The 16,856-nt window shown below is 44.7% G+C and overlaps 1 protein-coding gene across 4 annotated transcripts in view; it reads left to right on the top strand.

Annotated features, from left to right (window-relative positions):
• The window catches only part of DDX41 (DEAD-box helicase 41), a 227,967-nt gene that overhangs the window by 67,253 nt on the left and 143,858 nt on the right, over positions 1 to 16,856 (top strand). For all 4 annotated transcript variants that reach the window (XM_078652765.1, XM_078652768.1, XM_078652767.1 and 1 more), the window contains one exon: positions 808 to 868. In XM_078652765.1, the coding sequence (XP_078508891.1) occupies positions 808 to 868 (61 nt within the window). The remainder of the gene's footprint in view (positions 1 to 807; positions 869 to 16,856) is intronic.

Raw genomic sequence — 16,856 nt, 5'->3', positions numbered from 1 at the left:
GCAGTGGGCCGAGCAGTGCTTCCAGTGAGGTGAGCCCTACTACATCCCTCCATCCTTTACGGGTATGCACATTCTCTTACTGTATTTATATGCCATTGCATTTTGCGCTTTGTAGTCATGTGATATGTATTATCTACATGTTCATACCTGATGTTCATACAGAATGTGCATAATGTATTGCTCGCTACTCTGATTCAGGCATGTGAATCTATGAAAGACACCCAAATACTGGATAAGAAATGCGTTACTTACCTGTAACTGCAGTTATCCAGTATTAGTGTCTTTCATAGATTCACATGCACCCTCCCGCCTCCCCTGGCTGGGCTCACCTTTCTCTCTAATGAGTTTACGCCTAACTAGCTTGGTGCGTACGAAAATCTGAGAGACTTGGGCTCCTGGCAGGAAGGTTCTAGAAGGAGGTAGTAGCTGATAGGCCACCAAGGTGGGACCCTTGGGGCCTGCTCTGTTTGGTCCTTCCTGCAAAAGGACGTGGATAGGCTACTAAGGTGAGACCTTTGGGCCTATTCTTTTCTATGTATGTCTTTAGGACATTACTTTTTATATACCGGAGGCTCCCGTCTCGACGACGGGGAATGATTCAGGCATGTGAATCTATGAAAGACACTAATACTGGATAACTGCAGTTACAGGTAAGTAACGCGTTTCATCTGCAGTGTCTGCAGAGCAGTTGGTCTGACCACAGAGCTCTTTGTAGGAGACTGTTCCTGCAGAGTATCGTATTAAAATTTCTAAAAAGTGCAATTTATCTGTAGTGAATTTTGAATCCTTCTTTTTACTCTATTTCAGCTCTAATGTCTGTGAAGGAAATGGCTAAAGGTATCACTTATGATGACCCTATTAAAACCAGGTGCGTATACTGCTCTGTTTCTGCTGCCATCTTGCTCACTTTTGAGGGAAACTTCCACACAGCTCTTAAATACATCCTGGCAGCAGTTTCTTAGAGGTTTTACGTGCATAATTTTGGTGGCTGTTGTAGGAAGCTGACTTTTTATGTAGTATATCAAAGTGAGGTAAACTATATAGAAAGTCCAGACGCCCCTTATTGGCTTACAGGGGTAAATTAATAATCCCAAATGCTCTCTTTTGTGGTGGTGTGGGCAAGCAGTTTAGGCTTATCGGAGGGTAGTGGTGAGCATTTGTTGTGCGCACAGAGTCAATAAAACACACTCAAAAAGAAACTAATGTCCAATTTTAGAAAAATAGCCAGGAGTTTTATATTATTTTAGACACTTGCGGCCAGATTCATGAAACTAAAATCGGCTCGCAAAGGGCCAGATTCTGAGAATCTGGCCCTTTGCGAGCGCAATTATTGCATTTGGGATTCATCATCCCAAATGCAATAATCGCTATTATAGAAATCGCAATTGTGCGAGGAATTGCATTTAAGGAATCTCTATTTGAGATTCCTTAAATGCAATTCATGAAACATATAAAAATTGTGAATTCGCAAATTTCGGCCGCTATTTACCGCGAAGACAAACCTTGTGGTAAATAGCGGAAACTTGTAACACATACACATGTGCTTGGGACATGTGTGTGCGTAACACCAGCGTCCAATGTCATTTCAGGGGTGCAACAGGGTGTCCTTTGGACACCCCTGCAGCCTTGAAATCGGAAACTCAAAATGCGAATCGCTAATAGCGATTCGCACATGGATATGTCTTCGCATTCATTCCTATGGGCCAGGCCCATAGGGATGAATGGGGAGTTATTCCTTATTTGCGATTAGCAATTAGCTAATCGCAAATAAGGAAGCTGTAGGACTCGCAAAAAAAACTGAGATTTGTACATGAATCCCGTTTTGCGAGTCTGTAATAGCGATTCCTTAATAATCGCTATTACAGACTCGCAAAAGGGGACTTTGATAAATCTAGGGGCAAGATCTTCAGAATTAGGTAAGTACTTTTCGAGTTGCCATTTTTTACAGTCAAGCAAAAATGTCACACAAATGTGCTTTTATGCAGTAATGCTTTCCTGTGGAGAAAGAAACATATATTGCATACAAGTACTTGCAATTGTATTTCGGGGGTCCCCTTTAGGACTTAAGGTGTTAGGGGCTCAAGGTCACAAGATCCTCCAGCAGTTCGGGTTTACCTGCCCTGTAGTGTCTGGGTGCAGAGGTGCTGGACGGGTTGATAGCCGTGTGTGCTATACCATTGACAAAGTAGGGGGGGGGGGGGTACCTAGAAACAGGCTGCAGAGGGGAACTTGAGGACAAGTCCGGAAGCTCTCAATGGGAGGGGGAGCTTGGTTCGTGAGGGTCTGGAGCGTACAGAGGCACAGTTGCTGTTCGTGGACCCGGGGAGCTCAGGTAGGCTGTTCCTGTGCATCTAAGGCACACATAGCTCTTGTCAGATGTGCAGAGGGGGGCAAAACAGGACAGCAGGGCCACTCTTGATGATGTCCTCTCTTGTGCAGCAACCCCACATCGGTAGGTTGGTCTTGCGTATGTTGGTGTCTGGGCTGGACACTAAACAAGCCTTGGTTTCCGCAAGGGGCCCTGTACCCTAGGTATAGGCACAGGAAGGCTCCTGGGGGTTCTGGTGTCTCCCAGCTTGATGGGGAGATGGATCTGACCTTCTGGGGCATGCTGACCTCCTCGTGGGTGACTGCTGCCTTGGTGGACCTGGTGGTCAGCAGAACGGTGAACTAGATGTTGCGGTCGGTGCCTCCAGGTTGCAGGACGTGGGTCCTTCACTTCAAGGGAGGTGCTGGCTGGTTGTCGAAGTGGTGGCAGCCCTCTGAGGCTTTTGGAAGATGCCCAGCTGCATGACTAGTTGGGTTGTCGCAATTGTCCGGACAGGAGCAGGAAGGCAAGGTTTGGCGCCACAGTCCACAGGTAGTCCACAGTAGTAGCCAATGGGCTACTTGACCTTGGGTCACTACACCCCCTATATGACCACTTCCTATGGGGACAACTCCCCACAGGAAGTGGTCATATTGGGGGTTTTGTGACCCAAGTTATACCAAATGTGTCCTAGAGTTCCTATTTCAACCAAAATCAAGATAGTGGAGTCCCTCCTTTGTGAAGCACAGCAGACAGTCCACTATAGGGCTGTGACTAGCCTGGTGGTGCAACTCGCCTCCTGCATAGCTAATTTCCAGCCTGTCCCTGTGCCAAATGGGACTCAGGGCAGGAGGTGGCATCTCCCATATCTCAGGGAAGCCTGAGTGGCATAACAAAGATGGCAGCGGCTTTGAAGCCCCTGGCCTTGAAATGGTAAATTACTAGCCATCCTGCTGAAGGAGTTGTGACCACCTTCCTCTGGAGCAGGTATTGTTTGTGGCCTCAGAGATGTGGGTTCTTGCCTGCACGGGGTCAGAAGCATCTTTGTAGTGGCAGGCTGGACAAGACCAGTCAGCTAGCGCACTAAAAGGCTGGTAGGTTTTCAGGGAGCACCTCTAAGGTGCCCTCTGAGAGCATGTTTTAATAAATGCACTGCTGGCATCAGTATGGATTTATTAAGACAAGGTGTTTGATATTAAACACCATAGGTTTCAGTACAGCCATCATGTAGCGGTGGAGCTCGTAATGACCAGTGCCTGGTGCATATACTTAAGATTGCTTCCATGTCCACTTGTATTATCTAGTAATTGATCCACACAGCACAGAGGCACTTCTGCTCATACAGCTACTTCCTCACATGTAGTATAGTGCACCCAGCCTTGGGCTACAAGGCTTTCTGTAGGGGTGACTTACATATATTGCATTCAGTGTCTGGGAGCACAACACACACTGTGTGTCCAATGTCTTGTTTTCACATTGTTTGCACCATTTCATGCAGTCTGCAATGGCAGCCTGCATGAGTTTGGTGGTGGGTTCCATAGGGTGACACAATATACAGACCCTCCAGCTTATCGCGATTTCGCGATTTGCAAAAAAATCGCGAAATCGCGCGATCTCTGGAAATGCCGCGATATTTGGCAAAAAGCCCGCGAAATTTGCCGTTTCCGCCGTTCGCCGTCCTTTCTGCCCGTTTCCGCCTTAGCCAGGAGGTCGAGGACGCGCGGCCGAGAGAGGGAGAAGACCATGGCGGCCGAGAGAGAGAGGGAGAAGACCAGCACCACACCAGCAAGAGGGGGAGAGAGCACGAAGCGGCAGCGACACACACGAAGACTCTTCCTCTCGGACTCGGAGCAGGAGGAAAGCCGGCCGGCGAACAGAACACTGACAGGTTCCGTCCTTCACGCTGGTGGGGGCCCGCCGCACACATAGGGAGCCTAGGTAGGCAAGTTTAAAACCAGCTTCGTTAAGAAGCGCTGCCTGGGTGGGAGGGGGGCAGTGGAGATGTGGAAGAGGAGAGAGAGAAAAGCTTTTATTGCAGGCCTCGCCCGGCCTTGGGTAAAGTTCTTATTATTTATTCATGCATTTTTATATAGCGCGGACTTTACCCGAAGGCGTCAGAGCGCTTCACATTAGGAACAGAGATGAAACATAATGAGAAGCATTACAAAAGAACAGATTGCAAAAACATACGTTACTTACATAAGGTAATAGTGACAATTGTGAGCAAACAAAATACATGAGGTAGTAAAGGTAATAGTGACAATTGTGCGCAAACAAAATACTTGAGGTAGTAAAAATTGTGAGCAACCAAAAATACATGAGGTAGTCAAAAGTGCACAAGAGGAGATGAAAGTGACAAGTGTGCAGTTATAAGAGAAAACAAAGTATAATTTGAGGTATAGTACTGCAATAAGTGCTAGACACTCAGGCACAGGAACAAGCGTTACGTGGGCAAGGTGGCACTTATGCAAGTATCAAAGGTAAAAACATGTGAGAGGTAGCAGCCGTGTGTTGCAAGGGCAGAGTGGTGTGTGCATGTTACAAAAGGGCACCGAACACCAGTACATGGAAAATACTGCAAAAAGGCAGACCCTCCAATCACAGGCATACACTGATCTACTCTGTGTGCTCAAGAGTTCTGCAAGGGCTGTTGCACGATTCATACCACACATCCATTTCCTTGGTTTCTGTATATTTTAAAACACGGTAACTGTGCGGTCCTGACGTGTCCCACCACTTGTCTCTCCTTTCACAATTATTTATAGTTTTGCATGAAGGAAAACATAAACCCAGGCTTACGAAAAAGTATGTGTCCAGGACTAAAGGATTTTTGTAAATGTGGATATTAATGTTGCTTTCTCCCTACTTGCAAGCTAGTCACCTGCAAAAGAAACAAAAGTTAGTGACATCGTTTTGTTATAATTTTTTTAAAATTAATATATGCTCAGCAATCAGTACAGTCCTAGTTTCTTTACTCTACAAAGCGCTGTGAATGATTGATAGCATTTGTAAAGCTCTCCCCTAAATGGCTGTTTATTTTCTACCGAGTGAAGAGCTGGAAACGGAAAGTTAGGCTGTTCGATGGGTTCAGGGGGGGTTTCAACGTGAGAGGGAGAGCATGGAGCGGGCCAAGATTAACATGCCTTTTAACTAAAACAAATGGGCTGAATTGTAAATAAACAAAATGTACATAGCTCCATGTTGTCAAATAACTCAAACAGTAAGATATCTGTGTTTGGTGTTGCAAAACCCCCAAAATAAAATGCCGCTAAATACCGCTAAATTTCCATTTTTGTGCCGCTAAATTTTCATTTTTGTGCCGCTAAATTTGCCAATCCATGCCGCTATATCCTGGGGGGTCTGAATATATGCTGCAACCCTTAGGGACCCTCTTTAGTACCCATGCCATAGGTATAAGGGGTACAATTTACTAGGGAGTTACAGAGAGGATAAAGGTCTTGCCAGTTGGGGTACAATTGAATATTTACCTTGTTAGGGCATTGGCACTCTGGACCTGGTTAGCTGGAAACCAGTGCACTTCAGTCAAAATTGCATCAAATACCTGGCAAACTGTGGGGGCTACAGCTGTGTCTTTTGTAAAGCAGTTTTATCTGTCTTATGATCTTCCTGTAGCTCTTTCGGAGTTGGATACGTGTTTGTGCTTGGACTCTGGCATGATTTTGCATCTTCTGCTCAGTAGATTTAGAAGAAGATTTCAAACAAGAAATCTATATTGCTTAAAGCATCTCTTTTTTTCTTTAAAAAAAATTGGCCTGTGGTTGAACTGTTGGCAGTAGTCTACTTTACCATACATGGGACAGGTTATGGGAAAACGTTCTCGTGTCCAGTTTTGTTAGAAGAGTGGGTAGTGTGGAAAATGATATTTTGCCTGACCAAAAAATGTCCACTACATACACCCTATGTTACATTCATGTGCATGTCACCCATGCATATTTCTCGTAGTGGCCTGAATCACTAGGCCTCTGCAAACATGTCCTGCAAGTCAAGTCATCAAAGTCTCCCAGACGTTAAGCTAAAATAAAGGCCCATGTATTTTACATTTTGCATTGTGCACTTTAAATAAATATCGTACTGAGCCCTTTATTTTTTTGTGGTTGAACCACTTTCTGAACTTCTGCCAAGACAGTGTTATGAATAACAGTTATCTGTTTTGCTGTACAGAGTGGCATCCTTGCCCGGTGAGGAAATGTAAACCGAACCCGTTCGCGACAGATAAGGCCTAGCTCTCTGTCTCAGCCCCCATGCAATGAACGGAGAAATATATGCTTTTCTGATTCTTAGCGGTGAACAACCTTTTGCTTCAGACAATACATCCCCTATCATATCAGATTGTACAAGATGTGCTTTTCGCCCTGACACAAGAGATGTCTCTGCTAGGTCGAAAGTCAGCTCTCCTCCCAGTTACACGTCAATTGCACGCCATGCTCAAAGTTGCACAATTAGGGCAGAGTTCCAGCTGGTCATGCAAACTCCTCCCCTAAGTACCCACCCACCTATGACATCTACCTATCATCTACCTATGACTCATCAAGTGTACGCCCACATGCTCTTATCTCTTTCTTTCTTGCTCTGCCTGGAGCGCTCCTCCCTATGTACAAGGAGTAAAATGTATATATGCTGTTCATTGTTATTAAATGTTGGAAGACTCTTCCTGAACCTCAGAGGTGATGGAACATATTCTCCCTTTGACTCGAGTTATTGGAATAAAGCCCATTTTAACTTGGACACCACGGATCCTGTCTCTCATTTGATGCATGATACTTTGATAATGCCTAGAAATTCTGCCGGGGTAATATTTTATTTACCACATTAATTGGCGCCCTTGAACAGGGACATGTCCCTTTCCCCACTCGCCGGAGTTGTGGGTCTAGTCTTTGCCCCCTTCCACAGCCGTGACGGACTTTAAAGTGTACACGCCATTGGGATTTCCTGCTGCTCCCTCAGGCCCAGGAGGAGGAGGACGGACTGCGACCAGGCATCCATGTGAGGCGGTGAGGAAAGCGGATTGTCTCAACCCAGAGCCCAGCCCGTGAGAGAGCAAGGTCCGAGGTCTCCAGAGGTCCACCTGTTCCAAGGCGCATGCGTAGAAGTCCGAGGCCTTCAAGTTTCAAGATTCTGCTTCCCGGTGAGTACCACTATGGGGAATGCATCAAGATTAAAGACGTGTCCATGGTAAACGTGGGTGCGGTAAAGACGTGTCTCATTCACGTGAGACCGGTAAAGACGGGCCCACGGTTAAACGTGAGAACGGTCAAGACGTGTCTCATTTCTGAGACCGGTATGGTTGTACTGTATTTCAGTGCATAAAGTTTTTCAAGTACATGTTTAGCTCTCTGAATCAGTTTAGGTTGTAACTGTTTTAGTGTTTAATATTTGTTTGTGTGTGAATGATTGTTGATTGTTTCAGTCTATTTTTGTGAATATTGGTTTCAAACATGCCACTGTTTTCAAAGTTACGTCAGATAGGGACCAGAAAAGGTATACTAGAAGAACCAGTTAACATCCCGCCTAGAGACACACCTGGTCATTATATGTATAATAAGCATGGATTAGACGCCATTTTGTTTTTAGATTTATGGGTAGACTACACCAAGGACCTGGAGGAAAAGTATAGATGGCCAATCTCGGGTACATGGGATCCTGAATGTATTATGAGGGTGGAGGAAGCGCTATGGAAAAAGAAGTCAAGACCCTCTCAGAAAGATGCCATCGAATTGTGGCGCAAAGAGTCACATAGGAGAACAGAGAAAGAATTGAATAAAGCAGATAGAACTAGACAAGCTGGGGAAAAAGCCAGAGAAAAGGAACTGCGGGAGGAGGGGGAACGTGTCAAAACAGAACAGACTGATAGGGAAAGAAACGCCGTTGTTAATGGTATTTATCCCGTTCTGTCAGAAGAACTAGCTAAAGTGACCACCTCAGAAAGATCCAGTAGGCCGCGAACGCCACCACCTGTACCATATAGAGTACATAGAATAAAGCCGACAGCATCTGAAGCATTCATTTCCTCGTATCTAGACGATTCCCTCCCGGACTACGTTAATGCAGGTTTTCCTCCACCCCCAGCAGCAGATCAGCTCCAGCAACTTCAGCAGCAGCTAGCAAAAGATGACGTAGGTCCCGGGGCAGTGGGAGGGGTACCTACTGTAGATGCAGCCATTCCATTTTGTGTATATGATACAGAACCAGGAAAGGGTTCAATGGTCGTGATTTCACGTAGACTAAGACAAGCTGTTGCATATCTAGAGACATTACCAGACATGAAAGATCACCTAGATAGCATGTATCGTTTTATTAGAACGGGGAGGGACCAGATAGTATAGCACAAGCCATGGCACAGAGAAAAGTAGGGGTTAAGAACTATGTCTTACGTTTTATTATTAACTGCCTGATCAGGGAACAGGACGAAGGGGACGGAGATGTAAAAGCAGGATTGATAGAATGGAGTGATCACATAGATGCCGGTAGACATGAGAAACAGGGACAGATAGATGCCATGTACAAGAAAATACGAAAGGAAATAATAGAAAGGCACAGAAAAGAGTCTGAGGAGAATGGTGAGTTATCAACAGAAGAAGTAGATGAACCAAAAGACAAGATTAATTATGTAGGAAAAGCGCGACAGTTTGACAGACCCAAGTGCCTTGATTACCGTAAACAGGGGCCAGCTATAAAAGAAAGGTATTCCCTTGAAGCATTATTCCAGGCTACTGAAAAAGCACTGAAACAATGGATAGGGAGTGAGAGACCTCCCACACAACACGAAATAGAGTTGGCCCGGTCAGCCACCCAGTGGGTGTCCAATGCCAATATATATAGCAGTGATATAGTGGCTCAGACTTTCTTAAGCCTTCCACCGAACGAACAGCGTTTGGCTGGTATTTACATGGTTCAACACTTGATAACGTTGTATAAAAGTCAGCATTCTGATCCTGGTCACTTGCATAAAATACTTGACGACATTTTACTAGATAGATGGACAGGTTTAGGTACTGAATTAATTAATGTAATCCTGGATCAACGACATAAGTACATAGATTCTCTGACTACATACATGCCTCCAGTCTTACACCATGACAGACATAACGTACACATAGACAGACAGAACCCCCTACGAGAGGTTCATCCCATTAAGAATGCGGCCAATGAGTTACAACGAGTGTATGTTTACACCCCCTTAACGAAATTAGAGATTCTTGAAATGAAAAAGATGTTGCCTTGTCATGATAAAGACCCAGGGGGATTTCACCGTGAATTAAAAGACATCCTCCGCATAGGAGATTATACATACGCTGACATTCTGAAGCTATTAAAAGTACTGTTACCTGCAGGGATTTATGAAAAGCTTAAGGAAAAAGACTGGGAAGTGGGTGAGAAAAAGTTAAGTTGGGATGCATTGGAAACAGAAGAGAAGGGCAGGCTCCCAGGAGTTGGTCTTGGAGATAGAGCTAGAGAACTACCTGAATTCCTGATACAAGTTTTGCCAAGATTATTGATTACTAAAAAGGAAGATTGGGATGCTATTTCAGCATGTAAACAAAAGCAAGACGAGGACACTAGTGATTTCTATTCTAGATTTGAGAAATGTTTTACTATTAATAGTGGCCTTAAGCCTGGTAGCGAGTCATTTCCACATCTTTTTGTGAGCAAATTAGTAGAGAATTCCTTACCCCAGATCAAGAATAGAGTACTGAAGGTTGAGAGTACTTGGCAAGCAAACAGCCCTTCACAAATGTTACAGATGCTACAGTATCATCAGAATAGGATTAGAGAAGAGCAGGATCATGAAAAGAGACGCATGAAAGAGACAAAAATGAAGGTGCTGGTTGCCCAGACGGTACCAGCGACTTCAAACAAACATAACACGACACCTGTCAAAGGGAACTGTAACTATTGCAAACAACCAGGTCACTTTGTAAAGGACTGCACTGTTCTGAAACACAATATAGCTACAGGCAAGACAAAAGAGCGACAGTACGCTCCTAGACAGAATAACACGCAACAGAACACGCAACAGACAGTAGCAAATTATCCTCCACCACCGCCTGTTAATGCCACACCACAAATGTATCAGCACACACAGTCTGACTATCCAGAATATCAACAGTTCTCATGAAACAGCCTTGAGAGGGAAGTAGGCTTGCCCCTTATTGAGGTTCCTGTAGATCAAGAGGGTCCGTATGTACACAGTCGTGTTCTAGGTCAGGATCGAAAGTTTCTGATTGACACAGGGGCGAGCAGAACTACCATCAGTCATGACGAGGTTCCAGGGGCACCTCTCTCAGGCTCACAGAATGTTTCCCTGGGATTTTCAGGAAAGCCAATTGTTAATGAAGTGTCTAAACCGGTCTCCCTAGGGGTTGGTCCACTGTCACGTACCACTGACTTGCTACTTACTAAGTCATGTCCAGAAAATTTACTTGGTATGAAGACATTAAAAGATCTAGGAGCAGTTATCTGCTGTTCTCCAGGAGTGCGCCTGTTCTTACGTGATTTTAAGGGAGATTATGTACTGACTGATTTTGACCACAGACTCAAGAACGTGCCACAGATCCTGTGGGCACAAGGACCGACTGACGTAGCTTACATGGACATTACGCCTCACCATGTCACACTCAAAGCAGGAGTAGTACTTCCACGTATTAGACAATACAAGTTACCACCAGACGCCGAAACAGCATTACTGAAAATAGTTGACGAATTTATTGCACGGGGGGTAGTGGTAGAGACAGTCTCAAATGTATGTAACTCGCCTGTCATTCCTATCCTTAAAAGATCTGATCCTAGTGTACTGCCAGTGTACCGATTGATTATTGACCTGCGAGAATTGAACAAATGTGTAGTACCACAATATCCAGTGGTGCCAGACATTTCTTCATTGTTGACAGCTATTGATTCAGAGGCTACTTACTTTACTGTTATCGACTTGAAGAACGCTTTCTTTAGTGTTCCCATTCACCCAGACAGCCAGTACCTGTTTGGATTTTCATTAAGAGGTCGTAGCTTTGTCTTTACAAGGGCTCCTCAAGGTTTTACAGAAAGCCCTAGTATTTACAGTCAGGCATTAAAAAGACAGCTAGACAGCATTCACATGCCTTCCAACACTGCGTTACTACAGTATGTGGACGATATCCTGATTACAGCACGTTCAGAAAAAGAATGTGAAAATGCATCACTGACAGTCTTACATTTTCTGGCTGACAAGGGGCACAAGGTGTCCCCTTCGAAGTTGCAATTCTGTGAAAAGCAAGTAGTGTACCTAGGACACTTGCTTTCCAAAGAGGGGAGACAGCTAACACAAGCACGTATACAGCTCATTGCTAACCTTTCACAGCCCAAGACACAAAAGGAAGTATGTGCCTTTATTGGCCTCACTTCATACTGTAGGCAATGGATTCCCCAGTATGCCTTTCTAGCCAAACCACTCATACAGTTAACTACACAGGAGGCAGGGGGGACCGTCCTCCCTTGGACACAAGAACACACCTTGGCATTCGAGGAATTAAAAAGAGCTTTATGTCAAGCGCCAGTGTTAGCGACTCCATGTTACAGCAAACCTTTCATGCTTTTTGTAACTGAAAGAGAAGGAACAGCGTTATCTCGTCTCACACAAGATCAAGCAGGAAAACACAAGCCTTGTGCTTATTTTTCTAGCACGCTAGACCCAGTGGCCCAGGCTCTGCCTGCATGCCTGAAATCAGTTGCAGCAACAGCCCTAGCCATAAGACAAAGTGATTCAATAGTATTGGGCCACCCTCTGACAGTACAGGTTCCACATGCAGTGGAGGTTCTCTTAAACAGAACACAAACACAACACTTGACTGTAGCAAGACTGACAGGATATGAACTGACATTATTTCAACCACACATAGAGATCAGACGTTGTAATATTCTGAATCCTGCAACACTTTTGCCCTCAAGTACAGTAAATGCACCATCACATGACTGTGTGGAACTAATGAATATAGTGACGAAACCAAGACAAGACCTGACAGATATTGCACTTTCAGACCCAGACTTAACGCTCTATGTAGATGGATCATGCATGAGAACGAGTGCAGGAGAGTTAGTAGCGGCCTATGCTGTGACCACTGATAAAGAAGTCATAGAGACACAGAAAATAGACACATTGTCAGCACAAGCAGCAGAGCTCATCGCTCTGACACAAGCCTGTATAAGAGCTAAGCACTTGAAAGTAAACATTTATACTGATTCGCAATATGCCTTTGGCGTTGTTCATGATTTCGGGGTCTTATGGAGGGAGAGAGGTTTCCTGACCTCCCATGGGACCAAGATTCAGCATGGCCAGCTTATTCAAGCCCTGTTAGAAGCCATACGTTTACCTACAGCCATTGCTATCCTGAAGTGCAAAGCTCACACCAAAGTTACAGACACCATTTCCCAGGGTAATGACCTGGCAGATCGAACAGCTAGACTTACAGCCCAGACACCAACAGACACGACAAGGACAGAGGTACCATTACTGACAACATGTATGACAGTCAGGGATCCCACTCAAGACGTGCTCGACATACAAACACATGCCACTGCAGATGAGATAAAGAAATGGACTGAACAAGGAGGGGTCCAGACTGACCAAGGTTGGATGACTAAGGGAAAAGGCACATGGTTTCTACCAGATTCTATGGTACAAGTAATCATCAACACAGCATACAGTCCAGCACACTTGGGAGAAAAAGCAATGTTAGACAGCTTACAGAACATCTGGTTTAACAAGCACATGCGTGCCGCAGCGAAGCAGAAAGTACGAACATGTATGATCTGTTGTCAGTTCAATCCAGGTAAAGGCATCCCGGTGGAACAAGGCGGATTTCATCCTCCTGACCACCCTTTTGAGGTTCTCCAGATGGATTATATCCAAATGGACAGATGTAGAGGTTACAAGTATGTCTTGGTGGTAGTGTGTGCACTATCTAGATAGACAGAAGCTTATCCAGTTCCAGATTATACTGCTGTAACAACAACCAGACAGTTAGTGCGCGAGTATTTCCCCAGGTATGGATTACCTCGGGTGATCTATTCAGATAACGGCCAGCCATTCTCATCTGAATTAATTAAACAAGTGTCCCTTCTGTTTGACACAATGGAACTTCCATGTGTAATCTGACACCCAGAAGCAGCTGGCCTTGTAGAAAGACATAATCAGACCCTCAAGACAAAATTAGCAAAGGTCTGTGCAGAGAAAGGCGTGGATTGGATGGTAGCCCTGCCGGTTGCCCTCTTTTACATGCGTATGGTAGCACATTCCAGAACAGGCCTATCTCCGTATGAAGTGGTTTTCGGTAGACCGCCAAATATGTGGGGTACGCCTATGCCCAGAAAGATAACTGATGTTGACAGTAACATGCTGACAGATTACCTGGCTTCCTTGATGTCTGCACTACTCTCTTGTCGTTCACAGGTTGCTGCCGCCTTCCCTGACAACACCCAGGTCAAGGAACACGGCATAGTCCCAGGGGACTTTGTGTGCATCCGGAATTTTGATCGTTCCAGCCCCCTCGAGCCGCGATGGAAGACCCCGAAGATGGTGCTTCTTACCACGAGGACCGCACTGAAAGTGGAGGGACGCAAGGGCTGGATCCATGCCCATCACGTTAAGCGCTATTTTGGACAATGTGGAACATTCGAAAAGAACATTGACTTTAATGACACAACAGACTTTGTGCCGCCTTTGCTTGAAAAGACCCCTCAGCAAGAGTATAGGTCTAAACTTAGATCTAGTAAGTCAGACGTAGTTTAATTGTTTAAGCCCACCCGGTGGTGAATCGGTTAGACCAGTTTCTGACATGTATAAGATCACATATGAGAATAGCAAGATGAGAGATAAAAAGGAATAATACTGCAAGACATTACGCAGCAGATGGATTGTTACCTTTATCATTATTTTATTCTGTGCATTGTTATAATCGGTGTTAGTTTATTGCTACATGTTTTCTTTTTTATTTCCTCACATATACATTCATCCAGTATGCATACGTGACCAGCCAGACCAGCAATGCAACTGAGTGCTTGGTATGTGGCCAACTACCCCCTTATCAGAAAACAAAGGGAGTTCTGCCGAAATAGATTTAGGAAAACACGCCCATTGGATAACATGGCAAATCGCGCCTCCGCACAAGACATGCTTTTTCCTCCACTTCCACAGCTCAGATCCTTTTCAAATTTGGCATCACAGTAGTCCGAGCGATGCCCTACATCCTCACCAAAAAGCAACCAAATCCCTCCACTGGAACGGGTACGAATTTCCGCTCAAAAACACGCCCCCGCAAACGCCAAACAACGCCAAAATCCCTCAACACCTTGTTATACAGCATGTTAAAACAAATACTGCCTTCTCAATACAAGATATTGTATTGACAAACATACTCTGCACAAACCATGACCACATGGCGCTATTCACAAGCCATATTTACAAGAAACTCAATAAGGTATAATAATGACATGCTCTTCATAAACCATATTTACAAGGAGCTATTTACAGGGGACTTCACTCTCAGAAGGACTTTCTCCTTTCAAAACGTTACGCCATACCTATTTCATTTGCGGTCAGACAGCTTATGTACATCTGCCCTTAGACTAGGGTGGAACTTGTTATATAGCAGACAGAAACAGCGTGGGAGCAATATACAGATTTCAACAAAGGTTTCTTTTTCTTTGTTGGCCCCGTCCAAAATAGTAAACTGATACGCAAATTAACAAGAACCCTTGAAGCAGTAGTGAATGTGACTGCATCTGGCGACTTGATCCAGGAGCAGTTTGCCATGATACTATCACTGTCTGCAGTGTGGCCTGGCGATTTGCAGCCTTTGTGCCACTGCTTGCGTTCCCCATCCATATGTACAAAGGATAAAGATGAAGAAATGATTCTGTATGATCAGCTATACGGTCTCATGAATATAGATGTATCCTGAAGGGTTATGTAGGTGACCAGGAGGGAATGTGGAAAATGATATTTTGCCTGACCAAAAAATGTCCACTACATACACCCTATGTTACATTCATGTGCATGTCACCCATGCATATTTCTCGTAGTGGCCTGAATCACTAGGCCTCTGCAAACATGTCCTGCAAGTCAAGTCATCAAAGTCTCCCAGACGTTAAGCTAAAATAAAGGCCCATGTATTTTACATTTTGCATTGTGCACTTTAAATAAATATCGTACTGAGCCCTTTATTTTTTTGTGGTTGAACCACTTTCTGAACTTCTGCCAAGACAGTGTTATGAATAACAGTTATCTGTTTTGCTGTACAGAGTGGCATCCTTGCCCGGTGAGGAAATGTAAACAGAACCCGTTCGCGACAGATAAGGCCTAGCTCTCTGTCTCAGCCCCCATGCAATGAACGGAGAAATATATGCTTTTCTGATTCTTAGTGGTGAACAACCTTTTGCTTCAGACAATACATCCCCTATCATATCAGATTGTACAAGATGTGCTTTTCGCCCTGACACAAGAGATGTCTCTGCTAGGTCGAAAGTCAGCTCTCCTCCCAGTTACACGTCAATTGCACGCCATGCTCAAAGTTGCACAATTAGGGCAGAGTTCCAGCTGGTCATGCAAACTCCTCCCCTAAGTACCCACCCACCTATGACATCTACCTATCATCTACCTATGACTCATCAAGTGTACGCCCACATGCTCTTATCTCTTTCTTTCTTGCTCTGCCTGGAGCGCTCCTCCCTATGTACAAGGAGTAAAATGTATATATGCTGTTCATTGTTATTAAATGTTGGAAGACTCTTCCTGAACCTCAGAGGTGATGGAACATATTCTCCCTTTGACTCGAGTTATTGGAATAAAGCCCATTTTAACTTGGACACCACGGATCCTGTCTCTCATTTGATGCATGATACTTTGATAATGCCTAGAAATTCTGCCGGGGTAATATTTTATTTACCACAGTAGACCCATGTCATTTAGCACACTGATTTTGGGTGGGGGTAGGGATGGCTTTCTCTCTTGGCCTGATGTAGATGTTACTTAAGATTTGCTATTTAGATCAGAGAGAGCAGACACTCCTTTACACACTACCACTCTTCCCCTTCCTGCCCCCCTCCACCACCTCTCAGATATCTGGTACCCTTCTTTTGGAGTGTTAATCCTGCCATTCTTGCAAGTGTGGATGCAGCATATTGCAATGGTGTGTTGGTTTTTTATAATGACTGGCAAGACTGAAGTCTGGGTTGTTGGTTCAGTGACTTGCAGTTTAAAAATGTAAGGTTCGAGGCATGTGGGCTGCTGAATTCATATCTATAGCATAGATTGCCGCCTAGTGTTGGGTCCGGATAATTGCACATTGTTGTCCTGGAAGAGTCTTCGAAGTATCACGAGATAGGTGGCTCCTCCCCTGGACTACAGTGTGCATGGGCATCGACTCCATCCCCAGATTGTTTTTTTCCGCCATTGGGTTCGGATGCATATTCGATATCTCCAGTTCGGAATCGATATAAACTTTCCTTAAGGCCCGAAGGCCTTTTCCCTATAGCGTCGATATTGTCTTGCGCTCGG

Source organism: Lissotriton helveticus, chromosome 7, assembly GCF_964261635.1.
Source record: "Lissotriton helveticus chromosome 7, aLisHel1.1, whole genome shotgun sequence".
Classification (NCBI taxonomy): domain Eukaryota; kingdom Metazoa; phylum Chordata; class Amphibia; order Caudata; family Salamandridae; genus Lissotriton; species Lissotriton helveticus.
This window is presented reverse-complemented; position numbering and strand designations above follow the sequence as displayed.